This window comes from Peromyscus leucopus, chromosome 2 (assembly GCF_004664715.2).
Source record: "Peromyscus leucopus breed LL Stock chromosome 2, UCI_PerLeu_2.1, whole genome shotgun sequence".
In the NCBI taxonomy this organism is placed as follows: Eukaryota; Metazoa; Chordata; class Mammalia; order Rodentia; family Cricetidae; genus Peromyscus; species Peromyscus leucopus.
This window is the reverse complement of record NC_051064.1, coordinates 129,474,480-129,493,172: the sequence shown is the minus strand read 5'-3', so window position 1 is coordinate 129,493,172 and position 18,693 is coordinate 129,474,480. Positions and strand designations below refer to the sequence as shown.

General features: G+C 52.8%; 1 protein-coding gene across 1 annotated transcript in view; it reads left to right on the top strand.

Moving 5' to 3' along the window:
- The window catches only part of Znf362 (zinc finger protein 362), a 32,997-nt gene that overhangs the window by 12,180 nt on the left and 2,124 nt on the right, over positions 1 to 18,693 (top strand). Inside the window, exons 3-8 of the mRNA XM_028855810.2 lie at positions 3,793 to 3,856; positions 3,993 to 4,239; positions 7,996 to 8,323; positions 9,051 to 9,275; positions 16,490 to 16,568; positions 16,689 to 16,847. Of these exons, the coding sequence (XP_028711643.1) occupies positions 3,793 to 3,856; positions 3,993 to 4,239; positions 7,996 to 8,323; positions 9,051 to 9,275; positions 16,490 to 16,568; positions 16,689 to 16,847 (1,102 nt within the window). The remainder of the gene's footprint in view (positions 1 to 3,792; positions 3,857 to 3,992; positions 4,240 to 7,995; positions 8,324 to 9,050; positions 9,276 to 16,489; positions 16,569 to 16,688; positions 16,848 to 18,693) is intronic.

The window sequence follows — 18,693 nt, the reverse complement described above, 5'->3', positions numbered from 1 at the left end:
ACTCTTGGAGACTCAAGGCAGGCCTTATCTCCCCCTGAATCCTCCCTGGTTCACGCCTGCAGGGTGGGCCAGCCTCTAGGCAGCGTATCCCTTACTTGGAAGCTGGGCAGGTAACTTGGCCAAGGACACACATTCAGTGAAGTGGAATCAGGATTTGAACCAGAGCCTGCTGTTCCCTGGTGGGGTGGGGGGTGGGGGCATTCATAGCCAGGACTGGTGGGGAGGCAAGGGTGGATTGGAGGGTGTCTGGAAATGGCCTCCCCACCCCTGTCAGCTGTGGCTGGTCTGAGGTGGGAGGGTCACTATGTGGTCTATGACCTGTTCAGAGGTGAGTGACTGGAGGAAAGGCTTGCCACAGAAGACAGTCAAGGCCAGCACTGGCTGACTGAAGCAGAGACAGTCTGAGGGAAGGGCAGGGGCAGCAGGGAGCTGCCCTAGATGAGGCTTAGGCTTGTTGGTACTTAGAGTTCCCAAGTAGATGGGCCATTGGTACTAGGGAAGAGGGAGTCCTGCTCCCTGCTGCCGGGGGCTGGGCAGGGAGTTACGAAAGAGATCGAGAAGGCAAGAAGCCCCAGACACACAGGAACCCCTTCAGTGGCCCAGGTGCTCTGAAGGGAGTGGTCTGGTGATGTGTAGAAGGCCCCAGAGGTGGAGGCTCTTTCCCGTGAGTCTCCATTCACTGTTTTGGAAGACAAGGCACTGGCCCAAGATTCCCTGGTGCTGGTCTCTGGTTTGGCCCAGTGTTTGTGAATCGGCTCCAGGAGACACGTCATTCATCCACAGTTCAACTTTCTTTACCTTTGAGAACAAGAAAAGCAAGTGACAGTTGTGGGTGGATCACGGGGGTCAGGGTGGGTGGCTCCTGGCTCCAGGCTTGGCTTTTGCCCAGTGCTGAAGGCCGCCACTGCTACACCAGTGTGTCGCCTCTGCCCACCCAGTGTGGACACTCAGCCCTGGGAGACTTGGCCCCTGCCTCGACCCCAGTGTCCTTCCCCCCGACCTTGGCATCCCCTCTGCCACATTGCCCCTTGGCCCAGCATGCTCCTTGTTGCCTTCCCACCATGGGTGTCTCATCCCCTAGCTCATCCTGGCATTCGAGGCCCTAGAGCTGGCCTCGGTGTCCCATACCGCTGTGGCACTGGGAAGGTGTTCACTCTTTTTCACACTGCTACACACCCCATCCTCCTCCATCTGTCCCGGATGTTCACCCGGTCTTGCCTCTCTCCTGCATCATACCTTCCTCAGGGCAGGGCTTACCCACATGCCAGTGAGTACCAGGCAATGGTGAGGGCTCAGTAGATACCCGGGCCCTGTCCTGCCCCTGCATCTGGCACACAGTAGGCGGGTACCAGGGCCAAAGTCATGGACAGACTTATAGCTGGAGACGGGTAGAGAGGAGAGGGCTGTGTGGAGTAGACTTGGTACCCTGGGCAAAGTTTCCCTTGATGTCCTGGCTCTGCAGCTAAGGCAAGCGCTAGCCCTGGCTACTCAGTGGCCTGATAGATGGTAGTGTATACTTGATCCCAGCGATGGGACTCTGGGCAAGCCCACAGCTCCCTAACTGGGTTGGGATCTGGAAAGGCTAGACCTGGCCTTGAATCAGAGATGAGGGAAAGGAGGAGGAGGGGATTGCTTCCCCGGAATCGTCTGGAAGCAGCCTAGTGCCTGGGGCAGGGCAGCCTGCCTCACCCCATCTTAGTGATGAGGAGAACAGTTCAGGGGGCTGCAGTCAGGCCTGCTGCTACCGTCCCTCAGCCCGAGCAGGTCTCCATCTGAAGACTGATGAGTTCTTCCATGGAGTGGGCACAGAAAGTCTACCCTGCTGCTGCCATCCTCCTGGGCTTCCGAAGAGCTCCCCAAGAGGGCACTCGGTAGACGGAGCAGCTAGAAAGCGGGTGGCTTTGCCTTCCGGAGAATTCAGAATCAGTCTCCATGCAATTACTTCATTCAATTCCCGTGTGTGCCCATTCCCAAGCTACCTTAGGTCAGCTCCCCAGTCTCCCCTCCCCCATCTCTGCCTTGTCCACTCACGGGGTCACGGCCATGCCACCCTCAGGCAGGACCGACCCCCCCCCCCAAGCCTACAGCCAGAAGCCCGCTCTTCTTCTCCCTGAATGCACTGGATTTGGAGTCAGGCTGAGAGAGTGGAGTCTCTGGCATGCTCACTTGCTGTGTGATCCTGAGCCAATCGCTCTACCTCTCTGAACTTTTTCCTCCCTCCTAAAAGTGGGCATGGTGAGAGCCCCTGCTCTCAGTGTCAATGTGCCCAGTACAAGGTGGGCACTGGTAACTCGCAGCCTCCTCACTGGCTGGGTGAGCAGCCCCAAAAGCCTGGGGACAGTCAGGGAGCGAGGCAGGCCGAGCATTGCTTTTTGTCTGTAAGAGGCTGCCACGGGCTTTGATGGACAGAGGGGAGGGCCTCCTATGCCTTGGGGACCGAAGGCTGGCAGGATGGGAATTGTCCTGGTCACCCCCCACCCACCCCGAGTCCTCTGCTCTCTGGTTGAGAGCAAACTCTCCCCAGGATGAGGGTGAAGAGTAAGGCCACTTGCTTCCTTGTGGGGCCGACTTTTGTTCTGCTGAGGACGAGAATTTACCAAGCAAATGGCCTGGGAAAGCCGTTTGAGTAATCTGACTTCCCAACCCTAGCACCCTCGAGGTGTGGCGCGGCCTCTTCCTTCTCTCCAAGCCCCTGTTTCTTCACCTGTATGAAGAGATAAGGCTGCCTTTTGTGCCTGCTTATCAAGTCAAGATCACAAAAGCGGATCCCTCCAAAAGTTCTTTCTGGAAACACTCACATTGGATTGTGTGCGTGTGGAGGGCTCTCTCCTCAAACTCCACCACGATTCCAGTAGGGACTTCTCGAGCTCTCTGGAGCAGAAGAGGTCGCAGGCATTCCTTTTTGGTCTAAGGCTGCAGTACCAGGTAGGGAAGTAATTTTTGAAAGATGACTCAGTCCACGTGGATAGAAAGCAATGAATAATACCCCTGTGCAGCCTGAGCCTGTAAGTCACTTCTAGACTTGTTCTAGAGTCACAGAAAACCCCCCCTCCCCACCCTTGCCCCCTCCCCAGAGGACAGAGCTAGCCTCAAGGGCCTGGCCTATGTCTTGGCCTGCTTTGATTGAAAAGGCTCTCCAGCCCACAGGCTGCCATGGAACTTGCCAGCTGTGGGGCACTGGTGCCCTGGTCACGCTGTGCTGACCCCTGGGCTTCCCAGCCTCCTCCCCTTAAGCACAGCACTCTGACACCCCCAGCTTTTCAGGTCAGACCTTACTCCTGTCCACCTGTCCGTGTTTGAATTTTGCAGAGGGTAATTCTTGAGTCAAAGGGAATGCTCATTTGGGTCTGTGGCAATCGTTCTGCCACTGGCCCTCGGAGAGGCTGTAGCTTTGCCCCATCTCATGCATTCAGATGAGGATGTCTTCCCTCGGGAGGAAGTGGGAGGGCGAGGCTCCCACACGGGTAGATTCGTGGCTGTTTATAAAAGTGTTCTCAGGGTTCTCCAGGTTGTCTCAGGTCGGGGAGGGTTCTATGTAGGGCCCACGGGGTTGGCTCTAGGGGATGGAAACTGGCCTGGCAGCATGGGCGGTGGGCAGGTACTGGGAGCTCTCGGGTCTGAATGTGACCTTTGCCCCTTGAGGTCCTCCCAGGGAGACACTGAATTCCTGACTTTTGAACCTGGGGATGTGGGTCTCTGGGCCTGGTGGGAGGCCCACTTGGCTAAGGAATTTGGGTCCCAAGGGGTAAGGAGATCTCATAGCTGATAGTGACAGCCATTCTCTTCCTGCAGGATGGCCGAACCTCGATTTAACAACCCCTACTTCTGGCCCCCTCCTCCCACCATGCCCAGCCAGGTAAGACTGTCGCTCCCGCTGCCTGCCTTCCGCATTGAAGCTGCTATTCTTTGCCTGGGTTTGGGCTGCAGCTTGCAGCGAGAGGGGCCTGGAGTGCGGCCCACCCACCCCAACCTGGCTCCTCCCCCTTCTGCAGCTGGACAACCTGGTCCTGATTAACAAGATCAAAGAGCAGCTGATGGCCGAGAAGATCCGGCCGCCCCACCTGCCGCCCACCTCAGCCTCATCACAGCAGCCACTGCTAGTGCCCCCCGCGCCCGCCGAGAGCAGTCAGGCCGTCATGTCTCTGCCCAAGCTGCAGCAGGTGCCGGGGCTGCACCCGCAGTCTGTGCCGCAGCCCGACGTGGCGCTGCATGCGAGGCCGGCCACCAGTACTGTCACAGGTAAGCTGAGTGGGCGCGGCTGGAGGAGGTAGGGAGAGTAGGTGGAGTCTGTGGAGTGGGCGGGGCTGGAGGAGGTAGGGAGAGTAGGTGGAGTCTGTGGAGTGGGCGGGGCTGGAGGAGGTAGGGAGATAAGGTGGGGTCTGTGGAGTGGGCGGGGCTGGAGGAGGTAGGGAGATAAGGTGGGGTCTGTGGAGTGGGCGGGGCTGGAGGAGGTAGGGAGAGTAGGTGGAGTCTGTGGAGTGGGCGGGGCTGGAGGAGGTAGGGAGAGTAGGTGGAGTCTGTGGAGTGGGCGGGGCTGGAGGAGGTAGGGAGTGAGGTGGAGTCTGTGGGAGTGGGCGGGGCTGGAGGAGGTAGGGAGAGTGGGTGGAGTCTGTGGAGTGGGCGGGGCTGGAGGAGGTAGGGAGAGTGGGTGGAGTCTGTGGAGTGGGCGGAGCTGGAGGAGGTAGGGAGAGTAGGTGGGGTCTGTGGAGTGGGCGGGGCTGGCAAGGTCTGTAAAGAACGTTGGGGCAGGAGCTGGTCCAGGTGGGACTTGGTGATGGTAGGACCTGACCAGATGAGAACAGAGTGGGCAGGAAGAAAAAGAACAGAGTTGTAGGGGAAGCTTGGTGGAGGGGCTAGTGGGTACTAGCCGTAGCTCCCAGGCTTCCTCTGACCTTGAGCTATGAGAATCCCTTCCCAACAGCTGGAAGCTTACTAGGAAAGTGAGATCCTCAGAGGGCTCAGAACCCCGTAAGTTTCAACAGATAGAGGAGAAGAAAAGGAAAGACTCAAGGCAGACTTGGGTGGTGGGGCCGGAGGATGGAAGGGCCCTGGCCGAGGGAGCAGTGTGTAGAAGGCCAGAGGGCAGGTTGTTTAGTTGGGGAGGGCTGGGGGATTCTGGTGTGGTAGTGACTTCAGTTAACACCTGTGTGTGCCTAGTAACAGTCTTTCCTCACAGCGGCCTGGTGAAGGGGTTTGCCAGTGCTGGGGTGAAGAACAGGCAATGTTTGGTAATTAACCAGCATCTCCATGCAATCCAGCCAGCCTGCTGTCTCCTTCAGCAGAGGAGAAAAGCAAGGCAGAAGTCACTGTGGTCCACACTCAGCAGTTTGGAAGCCCCCCCCCCTAACAGCGGGGAGGCAAGGCTTTAGGAAATCTAGTCTGGTCCTGAGGTGGAGATGGGGTTCTGGGCCCAGCACAGAGGCAGGGAGAGCTTCTGGAGAAGATAGTGAGGTGGACCACATAGAGCTGTGGGGATGCGGAGAAGTGGATAGATCCTTACAGTGAGAAGGCGTGGAAAGGCATCTCTGCTGGTCAGGATGTAAAGAGTGCAGAGAAGGAGGTGTGTGGGAGACTCCCAGGGCTGTGATCCTGGGATGGGATCAGCCGAGGAACAGCTCAGTGTTAAGTAGGTTGAGACTGGGGTGCAGGGGGAACACCCAGCGAGAGTCAGGAGGCCACCAAGGCCGGGTCTGCTCCCTCAGCGGCTCACCTCTGCCACCAGCCAAGTGACTTTCTCCCCCTTCTCTTAGAGATGCCCCCAAATTGTGGGCCTTGTGAGCCTCCCCAGGCCCCAGCTGCACTCTGCACATCTCCCGTTATGATTTTATTAAATTTATTTTTTCATTGTAAAAGTAATATTAAAAAAGCAATATAAGCAAATTAAGGGAAATTTGGAAAAAGGAGGAACTAAGAAAAAAATTACTCATAATCCCCAGTGCCTAACCCAGAATCTTTTTTTCCCTCAACCCAAAATCTTAGAGACTCTTTTAAGTGCATTTTTTCCTTTTCCATATTTTTGTTTGTTTTTTAATATGTACATGTTTGCTGTGTGTGTGGCAGGATTGTGTCGGTGATTTAACTTTTTTTCCTATTTGCCATTCTATCCCAGACATCTGTATTGTACTTTCATTGTAAAGGTAATAACATGGCCATTACTGAAAACCTAGAAATATCAGAGAACCTGAAAGCAGAGATGTTTAGCCTTGGTTCTGCTATTGTTACCATTCTTATGTATATTTCCCCTGTAATTTACTTTATCCTTTAATCGCAGATGTTTAAAAATGGGTGACTTCACCAAGTAAAAGATTCAAATAATTTTGAAGCAGACAAAGTATGAAAATCCCCCATGACCAAAAATTCCCCTCCTTTGTTACAGAGAACCGTGTTAGCCGGCGGGAGCATCTCGGGTCTGCCTCCCTCCATGTTGGCACACTCATGGTGTGGTGTCTGCTTGTGTAGTTAGCGTGTGCTTTCTGGGGTAGATGGGCCCTTGTGAGCTTGCACAGTCTGGCATTTCCCTGTGTGCCTTGCATTACAGCTGTCCTGTTTTGGTGACCGTAAAGGTCCCATTTCCATATCCGCAGCCCCTGTTGAGGAAAAGCACTTTATATCGTGTGTGTGGAATCCCAGCTTTGTGTGGAAAACCCCGCATCTTTGTGCTCAGGCACAATTGTTTCCTTATGGTGGTTTCTAGAAGTAGAATCAATTGCCCGGTTAAAAATTATGAGCATTAATTAAACTTTTAATATCTACTGCCAACTGTCCTCAGTGGAGGCTGCATAAGTATACATTCCTGCTACCAGTGTGTGGCCCAAATGATACCCACACCAACCCTGGATTTTATTTTGATGCACAGATTTTGGCATATTGAAAAATATATAGAAATAGATTTTAAAAAATGAGTCAGATGATACATACTAGCATCATATTTTACCTACTAAAGTTACGGTTACAGATGTTCGTGGTCCCTTCTTTCCTTCTCCCTGTGTCGTCTAGGCTGGCCTGGACCCGGCCACCCCGAGCTCAGCCTCCCGAGTGCATGGACTCCAGGCAGCCATGATGCCATTTCTACCTTCTTCTTTCAAAGAATGACTTTTCACCTGGGCGGGCACAGTAGTTCATGTGGGAGACCGAGGCAAGAGGTTTAGGACTTCAAGGCCAGGCCAGCCTGAGCCACACGAGACCCTGTCTCAAGAAGCAAAACTAATAAATAGAAACTGTCGTTACGGAATTTGGGGGGTTTTCTCCTTCAAACTTCATTGCTATGGGACCGGAAAACAGTTAAGCCATGGCTTTTACATCTTGCCCTGCCCCCACACCACGTTTGTGCGCGTCGGCTGTTTGTTTTTCCTGTGCATGCATACACAGCCTTTTGAAACAAAGATAATGGGAAGTTAGGGAGAGCAGGCTGACCACTGTTTACCCAGCCCTTCCCCAATTTGCATAATTCAGTTGCCTCTGAAATTTTGCTGTTATAAATAACACGGAGGTGAATGTCTGCGTGCCCGGGACTTTTTCTGTGGGTGGAATTATCTCTAGAGTGCTTCTTGGTTTCTGTAGTGCTGGGGATCAAACCCAAGGTCTTGTGCTGGACCAGCACTCTACAGTGAGCTAGACCTCCAGCCCTTAAACTGACTTCTTAAGCCGGGCGGTGGTGGCGCATGCCTTTAATCCTAGCACTCGGGAGGCAGAGGCAGGCGGATCTCTGTGAGTTCGAGGCCAGCCTGGGCTACCAAGTGAGTTCCAGGAAAGGCGCAAAGCTACACAGAGAAACCCTGTCTCGAAAAAAAACCAAAAAAAAAAAAAAAAAAAAAACTGACTTCTTAACCTAACTAGCCTTCAGCTTCTCTAAGGCATTTTACACAGCTGTAAGCTGTCGTACCTCTGAATTTAGGATTGGGAAGAGCTCAGAAGGGCAAGAGGACCTGTCAGTCACAGAGCTGGGTGGCCTGTGCTAGCTGTCCTCATCCTGCCCCCTTGTGTGTGTCTTGCCAGGTCTGGGCCTTTCCTCTCGGACCCCTGCTGTGAGCACGTCTGAGTCAACTCCAGGCACTGGCACAGGCACCAGTACCCCGTCCACACCGACCACCACCAGCCAGAGCCGCCTCATCGCCTCATCCCCCACCCTCATCTCAGGGATCACCAGCCCCCCCCTCCTGGACTCCATCAAGACAATCCAGGGTCATGGCCTCCTTGGCCCCCCCAAGTCTGAACGCGGCCGCAAAAAGATCAAGGCAGAGAACCCAGGAGGTCCCCCTGTCCTTGTTGTCCCCTACCCCATCCTGGCCTCCGGTGAGACCGCAAAGGAGGGCAAGACATACAGGTGAGGGTCTCTTCAGACGGGGTCTGGGTGGGGTTGTGCTGGAGATGTGTGCCTAGAGCTAGAAAGTGGGACCCCAGGGGATAAGGGTGGGGAGCTAAGATTCGAAGAGCAGGGTAGAGTCCCACCAACATACGGGGCCATCAGGGAGAAGGCGGGAAGAGGAATAGAGTTTAGCTCCATCAGAGGTGGTCCAGGGCAGGTAGCACCCTGGAGTTTTACGAGTCCTGGCCCTCCTTGTCCCATGAGAGTTGTCTGGACCATGTGAAAACATCTGAGGAGCTTTCACAACATGCTACTGCCAGGGCTGGACCTCCACAAGTTCTGAGTTAGTTGGGTGGCGGGAGGGAGCTAGGCATCTGTACTTGTCAAAAGGTTCCAGAAGATTCTAACACACAGCCAGGTCAGAATGACTTAGCCTGTGAGAACCTCCTCCCCGGGGACCACAGGTGTGGCTGTAGGCAGGGTCTTTCCTGGCTTCCCTGTGGTTGTATGTAGCCCTGTTCCCCAGACAGCTGCAGATGTTCCCAGATGTCAGAGCTCCCTCCAGACTAGAAGGTGCCTGGGCTGGAACTTGCCTCTGACTCTCCCGAGTGGATCCCTGTCCTCTGGACTCCACAAGTAGACTCGGCCCCAGGCACGTGGTCTCTTGGCTAGAGAAGGTCTCCCTGGAGATGGACCGAAGCGGGTGGGGAATCTTCCCAGGCGTGAAGTTGCCTCTTGCCTGCAGGTGTAAGGTGTGCCCGCTCACCTTTTTCACCAAGTCAGAGATGCAGATCCACTCCAAGTCACACACAGAGGCCAAGCCCCACAAGTGCCCCCACTGCTCCAAGTCCTTCGCCAACGCCTCCTACCTGGCTCAGCACCTGCGCATCCACCTGGGGGTCAAGCCCTACCACTGCTCCTACTGTGACAAGTCTTTCCGACAGCTCTCCCACCTCCAGCAGCACACCAGGTGGGTGCCTCCTCCCCCCCTCTGCTGTGCCCCCCCCCAGCTCAGCACCTGATGCTTGGTGCTGGAGCTGCTGCAGGGAGGGGCAGGGACTTTCAGGGGTCTGCTGCCCCCAGGGTCAAGTTCACATTCCTCTGATGCGTCTTTTAGTCCACACTGGATAAAGCTCCTCCTCCACTTCCCCGAGCCCTGCTCTCCGTCCTACACTACCCTTCTCATCTCCTGGTCCCAGCACTTATCAGTATCCTTTACTTGAGATACCCTGGCTACCTCCTCTGCACCCCTGGGTCCTGCTTCCTCCATCGTAGCTGGTTCAGGTGCGGCTTCTGTGAGCCCATAGGTCCCAAGCATCCAAGGACTGTTGGCCTCCATTCAGTCAGGGGTGGGCCGTCTGATACTTGCCTGTGTGTTTTTCTACTTCCGTCAGTATTTTGGGAGCTGGGGAAGGCAAGGGCTCGGTGTCCTGCATTTCTGTATCCCCCGTGGGTGGCAACGCACACGAGTGTTTAGGCATTTGTTAAGTATTTGTGGACTAGATAGACCTAGTTTGAACAGAGAACATGATTCATCCGTTTAACAGACATTACGGAGCCCCTGAGCTGTGCCAGATGGAATTCTAGGAACAAACCAGACAAAAATCCCTGCCTGGTGGCGTAAGGTGACATAAGGAAATCAAAGCATGCGTGAGGGAGAGTAGAGACTAGATACAATGACCAGAGGAGTTAAACCAGTTCGGAAGACTGGAGTCAGTGTGTTCCATGTGCTCCGGCCCGACAACCAGCTTGTTCATGTGACTATCGTGTCTGAAAGTGAGGTCGGGTGTTTCCTAGTGTCGACTGGACCAATGTCAGTGAAGGGACTGTTTGATTGTGGAGCCTGTAACTCCTGACAGCTGAGGTTTCCCTTTCCTGGAAGGGACCAAAGCTATATAGGGAACTCTGTATTTTATTCTTAGTATTACTCTAAAAATTGTCCTGTGGTGTTGGGAATCAAAACTCTGGCCTCATGTGTGCTAGGCAAGGGTTCTACCACTGAGCCATATCCCCAGCCCTGGTAAATTTTGTTGTGATTTTTTTTTTTTTTAAAGCAGGGATAAGCCCAGAGCTTTGTGTGTGCTAAGCAAGTTAGGTACCATGGAGCTACATCCCAGTTCTTTTAAAATTTCTCTTTTTCTTTTGAAACAGCGACCTGTTCTATACCCAGGCCAACATTGAACTTGCTTTCTTCCTACCTCTGCTTCCTAGTAGCTAGGATTATGGTGTGGGCCACCAGGCCTGGTAACATTGTTGTTTGTGTTTATCGTCCTGGTGACCTTTGCATCCTTTATCCCAGGGTGCAAATGTTTTGCCTTGTGTGTTTCTCTGGTGTGGGGCATAATATGTAGGTTTAATAGTAAGAGTGAACGACAGTGTGGCCCAGGGCAGACTGTCAGCTTGATCTCCCATTTCCATGCCTCCTCAGGCACAGTTCGGACTGCGTAAGTGTGTTTCAGTCATTTTCTGATTTTGTCATGCCTTGATTTTTAAAAATGTGGCTGGTGTGATGCGCATAGGTGTGCAGGACCTGGTACTGATGAATAAGCAAAGATCTGCTGGTAGCCTGGGTTGTAGAATTATAGCATATGATACAAAATGCTGTCAGAAGACTGCCGAGCCCCTGGGCCAGAATTTTAATCACTGTGTGTATGTGAATTTTTCCCTTATATTATTAGGCATCAGTGTACTGAGATTTCACCTCTGCCAGACTGTGTGACGGGAGGACACCTCCCTTTTAGAGACTAAGTCTCAGTGTATCAAGGCTCCTGGATTATTTTCTTATTTTGTTTTATTTGTCATTATAAAGGGGTGATAACACACAAGTAGCAGAGGCAGGAGGATTGGGAGTTCAAGGCTAGCCTCAGTTACATAGTCAGTTCAAGGCTAGCTTGGGCTGCATGAGATGCTGTCTCCAAGGCAGAATAAAACCAATCAACAAATGTAAGTGGGGGGGGGCGCTTTGACACCACACAATGTGGAACAGGTCCAGCCTTGTGCCAGGCAGCCTCATTCTCACGAGGTACTGTCATGCCTAATTAAATGAGATTTGTCTTTAAATGTGACATTTCTGGCATGGTCACGGCTACAAATTTGATTTAGACAATTATATCCCGTTAGGAAGGAGAGCAGATTCCTTTTGAGCCTACTTAGGGGACTAACGATGGTGGAAAGGAGGGGTCTCTCTCGAGCAGAGAGGGACCCTGCCCAGCACTGCAGTTGTTCTGTGTGGGTTTGTACATGAGGTCGGTCATATGTGTTGTTTCTGAGCGAGGTATGATTTTAAATTTTCCTTGATAATTAGCATATAGGGATGGGAAATTTCTGTAGCCCTTCTCCCACATGGATCTGAAGGGTTAAGTGAAGCAGGTCATCTATTTGGAGACTGTTTTATTCTATTTTGTTAAATATAGCTTCCTAAATGAAGGGTCGGAGACAGACCAAGTAGAGGCTGCTTCTCATGGGCCCTTTTAAAAAATGAAATATTAACCGTAATGAGATTAGCTTCATTCACCTTGGTGACAATTCCTGTCCTCTTACCCCATGTCTGTCAGTCCACTGGGCTGTGCTGCCCTCATCTGGACCAAAGTCTCAGGCAGTGTCTGGCCTTGGACTGGTGTCATATTCGAAACACAAGGAACCAAGGTCTGTTCCAGGCTTCATTCACTTGACGTTCTTCAGGAAGATTCCAGAAGTTTCTGACCTGCTGTTCAGAGGAGAAGCCTTAAGGCAAATATGAGCGGGCCCAGAGGCCTGTTGACAGGACCGCATAATTCTGCCCAGTCCACTGTAAGAAGCAGTTAAGATCAAAGGGGGAATAGAATCTGCCACTCAGGGCTCGTGCATGCCACTCACTGTCTAAAGACATGATGCACACAGCAGGGCTCACCTTCAAGGCCTTTAGTTTATCCCGTATAGTTAGTTGAGAGAGGAATTTTACATTTAGAAAGCATTTTTGTGTGTGTCTATGGTTCAGGAGATCAAACCCAAGGCCTTGGGCATACTAGGCAAGCATCTACCACTGAGCTGCATGCCTGCCCAAGACATTATGTGCATGCATGGGTGGGTGGTAAGAGGTGGGTGGTATGTGTGTCTGGTTTATACACATATGTGTATGAGCACAAGTATGGAGGCCAGAGGGTATCTGGCCCGTCCTGTCTTCTTTAGTCTCTGGCTAAGCTGGGAGTTAGTCTGGTATCCAGCCAAGCCTGGCAGTCCTCTGCCTCTGCCTCCACCTCCAGCCCTAGGATCATGAGGGTGTGTGTTTAGCTAGCTAGATCCAGCTTTCATGTGAGTGCCGGGGATTCATGTAGAAGAAACTGGGGCACTTTATTATTCTGAACTAAGGGTCTAGACCTGAGAAAGGCCACCTAGCTCAAAGTTGGCAGAAATGCGTGGAAGCATTAGTTAAAAATAGACACAGCCTCGGTGGTTAAGAGCACTTACAGCTCTTCTGGAAGACTTGAGGTGAGTGATCCCCACCACCCACATCAGGTGGCCCACGACTGCCTGTAACGCCAGCTCCAGGAGGATAGAATTCCTCTGACCTCTCTGTGGACACCTGCACTCACATGCACAGATACACACACACACACACACACACACACACACACACACACACACAAAGTGCATCATTTTTTTAAAGTTAATAAAAAGAAAATAGATACAGTAGCAAGAAGTAATAATGACTAAGAATTCTTTTTTTTCATAAGTAGACTTTGTTTAAGCATATTTAAGAATGAATATGGGAGGGCTCATATTAGTAATCCCAGCTCTTGAGAGGCAGGAGGATTGCTGAAAAATTGAGGCCAGCCTAGAGCTGCAGAGTAAGATCCTGCTGGAAATAAGTAAACACATGAAATGGGGGGGGGGGTAGGGAGGAAGAATGTGAGCGAGAAAACAAAACGAAAATGAACTGGCCCTTGAAGGGGACTGTTTTGCCAGAATATTCCCAGACCCTGGGGATCCCTTCTGTTTCTGAGGGCTTCTTTCTTTTTTTTAATGTCTCCCCCCCCCCTTTCTTTCCCTCGTTTGTGTGACTCAAGTTTGAAATAGGCAGGAAACAAAACAGCATGAGAGGAATCTGTCAACACTTAGGAGATAATTACAAGTCACAGGGCACCAGCACATACAATTAAGCACCATGTCTTAACCCAGTGGCAAAGAGATGGGTTTATAAGGCTCCCCAGCCCCAGGACCCCTAGACAACCACCAGATCAAGGAATCAACCCTGTTCTGTCTGCAGAGACCACGTCCTGTCTTCCTGCCCTTGACAACCAAGCCACCAGGGCCTGTAAGAAACCCAGCCTGCACTCCCAGTGTTACTGTCAGGACGGGAGTGAAAGAAAGAGGGCGAATCCAGAGCAGAAGCTGTGCCGGACACACCACAGCTGCACAGTCAGCAAAGGGCCGTGCAGTGCACCCTGGGAGCTGAAGGAGCCGTCCCCAGACCACTGTTGGGATGCTCCTGTTTAGTGACGCTCAGAAGAAACTTGTGTTTGAAAGGGAGGCACATGTGACGAGCAGATGACTCCCAAACTGTCCCACAAGCCCAGATTCGGGACGATCGTCTGACTAAATGATACACACCCCATGCATGTATCAGCATTGTAAGCAGGACACTCTCTACTATGGTCTGTTTATGGTGGGCTCACAGCACGCGTCTTACGCAGTTGTGACAAAGAGATGCACACGGGAAAGGTACCACATGTGAGCAGGTACCAGGGTGTGAATGTCGGGGATGAAGCTGCTTCAGGAGGAACTGAGTCCAGAAGGGGGCTCGGAGTCTGTCTATTTATGGAGGCTAGTGCCAGACAGAGTGACACTACCTGTGTGTGTTTGCTTATGCTGGGTGCAAACTGTCTCTTGGGTTTGTTTTTCTTTGCCTGGCGGTGTGATGTGATGTACATATATAATCATAACCGCAGCTGGGAACAGTGTCAATTGGCTTTCTTGAGTCTGATGACAATAATTATAATATTAAGAACAGCTATTCAGCATCAAAGGGCTCCCGTGTGCTTGACACACAGCGCTTTAACACGAGGCGGGCCCCGGAAGTCTTTGTACGAGCTGAATGTGTGTCTTCCTAGGAGAGATAGAAAAAAGCCACGGAGAGGGATTCCCGCTCCGCCAATATTGACTTTCGCTATGTCTACCCTTGTTTTAATTATGAACTACAAAGTGGTTCGAGCCATTCAGTGGAACCTGAGGGTGGAAGCGGACCAGCTGGGTGTTGTGGGGCCTCATGTCTGCCATCCCAGCACATAGAAGGCTGAGGCAGGAGGACTGCCTTGAGTTTCAGACCAGCTTGAGCCAGAGTGAGACCCTCAAAAAATAAAACCAAAAGGAGGCTGGTGAGCTGGCTCGGCTGGTCAGGGTGCTTTCCAGCAAGCTTAATGACCTGGGTTTGATCCCTGCAGCTCACGTGGTGGAGAATCAGTTTTCCTAACACTGTGAAAATGCTGTCTGTGGGAGCAGCCTTAGATGGAGTCTTCTTTCCTCCTCACAGTCTTCATCATTATTTTAGATATCCCTCCTATTTTAGAGATGAGGAACTTGGGACTCTGGGCGAGGAGAGGTGGGAGTGGATTCAAGCGGGGTACACACACAAAGGAGCAGCCTGGACTCCACGTGGAAGGGAGGGGGTGTTCTGGGTCTGGTGTGGAGGGGGTGAGCATTAGGTAAGGGAGCAGATCTGGTTTTGAGTCCCCACACACACGGGGCTGGGGCAGTGGGGGTGGGGAGCAGGCAGGGCACCAGTTGCCGCTGGCTTTCCTTGAAGAGGCTGAAGAGGGGCTGCCTGGGGTCAGGCTGAGCATCCCCTCTCACGGATGTGGGGGTCAAGGCTGGAAGCTCTGCTAGCGGAAGATGCTAGGGACAGGATCCTGGCGATGGGCGTGGCCTGGAATTCAGGGCTGGAAACTGAGAACTTTGTGCATAGTGGGAGAAGGCAGCCTGGTCCTTTGTCCAGTGGCCAATGGTCTCCTTGCGTCCCTTTCTGAGGAGCCCTGTGCTGGCTGCCTCATAGAGACAAGTTAGTGGTTAGAGGCAGGCCTTGGCCCAGAGGACCCCCGTTTTGACCCCACTGTGACAAAGCCTGTGTGTGTGGACCTGCCTGTGAAAGAGGCACGGAAAGGTGGACCATCTGGGATGAGTATTGAAAGGCCCCACATGCCAGCCAGAGGGCAGAGGCCTTCCTTTCTGGTAGAGGGAACAGAATGGACAAAGGCTCGGAGGCTTGAGGCTGTGTGTGCTGGGGAAGGAAGGGGGATACAGGAGGCTGGCCGTGAAGGGCCCAGAAAGCTGGGCAGGGCTGGGGACTGCTGAGCTAGGGCACCACCAGGGCAGGCCCCAGGGGTGATACCATAGCTGAAGTCAGAGGGTACCGAGGCTGAGAACCCAAGGAGAAAGCTGGATAGTTGGCATAGTTGGGTGGATGGAGGCCAGTGGGGTAGTTTGCTGGTCAAGTGGTTTGGTGTATCTCTACAGAAGAACCTAAGTCCTTAGAGGACTGTCTGTTAGTCAGTCAACAAACACTTGAGAAACACCTGGACAGGAGGCTGATGACAGAATCGTATTTCCGATGTTAGTGGCTAACTTTTGAGCTGTCAGGCTGTTTATTGAGGCCTTCCTGAGCAGAACTTGTGTTAGGCACTAGAGAGGTAGCAGTAGATAAGACCAAGGAGGTCGTGCTTTCATGGAGAGAGAACTGCCAGGCCACGGTGGCACACGCCTTTAATCCCAGCACTCGGGAGGCAGAGGCAGGCGGATCTCTGTGAGTTCGAGGCCAGCCTGGTCTACAGAGTGAGATCCAGGACAGGCACCAAAATTACACAGAGAAACCCTGTCTTGAAAAACAAAAAAAAAAAAAAAAAAAAAAAAAAAAAAAAAGAAGAAGAAAGAAATAAAGAAAGAAAGAAAAGAAAAAAGAAACCAGCAAACAGAGACCCAGCACTGACACTGAGGTTGCCACAGGGATTTGGGGGAGTGAGAAACTGGCCAGACCAGCAGCAGAGGGCAGAGAACGGTATGGTGGCTCTGTAGGACCACTAGAGGACGTGCGTGGAGGGGAGGTGGACACAGGTGCCGGGCAGCAGAGGTCTGGCTGCGGCCAGGCCCGGGCTTGGGGACTGGAGCTGCCGGGCATGTGTCAGAACCAATCCCTCACCCGGGCTGCTCTTGCAGAATCCACACAGGCGACAGACCCTACAAGTGCCCACATCCTGGCTGTGAGAAGGCTTTCACTCAGCTCTCCAACCTCCAGGTGAGTGCCTCCCTGCCCCCCCCCAGGCGTCCAGCTGTGTCCCCACTTCCCCAGGGCCAGGAAGGGGGCGGGGTGGGAGAGAGTGGCCGCCTTACGACCTCCTTGCTATGCTCTTCACAGTCTCACCAACGCCAGCACAACAAGGACAAGCCCTACAAATGTCCCAACTGCTACAGGGCCTACTCAGACTCCGCCTCCCTCCAGATCCACCTCTCCGCCCACGCCATCAAGCACGCTAAAGCCTACTGCTGCAGCATGTGTGGGCGGGCCTACACCTCGGTGAGTCCTGCTGCCTGGCCCCAAGTTCCAGAGCCGCCCGCAAGGCCGGGCTGTGGGCCTAGATTCTGCTCTTCTGAGCTGGGGAAATCTTGCTTGGGGCAACTGTAATCCCTGCCAGAGCCACCAGAGGGCACAGTACCACAGCCAGAGCTACCCATCCTTCAGGGAAAGGTAGCCAGAGATGGGTCCTGGGCAGGGGAAAAATCTTCCAAAGAAGGGCCTTTGGGTACGCAGGTAACTCAGTTGTGTGCACGTTTCTAGTTCTTTAATTATTCTGGTACCAGGCCCCCATAGCCAAGAGTATTCATGAGTATCAGTCTACTCCTCTATCAAGTGGCTCCTTCCAGGGAGCTGGCTGACAGGGCTATCAGTTTCTTCAGTGTCCACTGGCCACTGAGTCAGGCACTGAGGAAGGAAGCAGGAAATACCGATCAGACATGGAAGTTAGGGACCCCGATGGAGACAGGGAGTCAATACATAATTGCACATATGCGGAGGTTGCTGCTTCCAAGCAGCACGGCTCCGTTCTAGCCCCACACACCCTAGGCAGGATGCCCCTCTGTGGCTGGACACTTCCCTGTGTCTAGTAGGACGTCCATCAACCTCTGCATCGACCCACTGAGTGCCAGCAGCATCCTCTCCTCCCCAGGATGAGATCACCAGAAGTGTCTCCAGACACTGTGTATGTCCACTAGGGGCAGCATCCTCTCCTCCCCAGGATGAGATCACCAGAAGTGTCTCCAGACACTGTGTATGTCCACTAGAGGGCAGCATCCTCTCCTCCCCAGGATGAGATCACCAGAAATGTCTCCAGACACTGTGTATGTCCACTAGAGGGGCAGCCCTTCCTTCTGTCACAATAACAAAATACTTACGAGAATTGATTTTAAAAGATGAAAGGTTAGTTTTGGCTCCTGGAGTTGGAGGTTTCGGCCCATGGCCGGGCCCTCACATTTGCTTAGGAGGCTTGTCACTGACAGTACTGTGTCTTCAACTGCTGCTCTCTGAAGCAGAACACAGGCATCCTATTATTTTGGTTATAAAAATCTTCATGTCTCACCAGGCAGTGATGGTGCACACCTTTAATCTCAGCATTTGGGAGGCAGACACAGAGGCAGGCAGATCTCTGTGAGTTCCAGGCCAGCCTGGTCTACAGAGCAAGATCCAGGACAGACACCAAAACTACACAGAAAAACCCTGTCTCAAAAAAACCAAAGAGAGAGAGAGAGAGACAGACAGACAGACAGACAGAGAGACTATATTGCCCTGGGTCAGTGTCTTTTAAGCCACACCCCCTCTCCCCGCCCACCCTTCTCTCTGCTATGTGCTCACTGGAACGATTCCTGGCTTGGCTGTTGCTGACTTCTTCTGGCTTATGTAGCAGCTGACCACGTTCACAGGCTCTCTGCCTGACTGCCCGTCTTGAGGTGTGAGGCCTGGAGTGGCAGCCAGGGACAGGGTATGTGTGTTACCTTGCTCCTGGCCGAGGCCAGGGGAGAATGTGGGCATGTAGACAGCCCAGGTCACATCACCCATCTAATCATGGTGCCTCAGGGCAGGCTTAGTAGAGCCAGTGGAGAATGGGGATGACTCCAATGTGGCCTCACCCCCAGAGGATCAACCGGAAGTTTACAGAGGCAAGGATTCCTGCTTCCAACTGGAATAAAATGTTGAGGCTGGGGAAGGAGTGGCCTCCTTGTCCCTCACTGTATGCCAAGGGCTCTAGGTAATGTCCTTGCTTATAGAGGAGGAAACTGAGGCTTGGGAGCAGGTTGCGGGAGATGACTTGTCCTAATGCTAAAAAATGGCAGAACTCAGCTCCAGCCAAGCCCCTGCCTCACAGGAA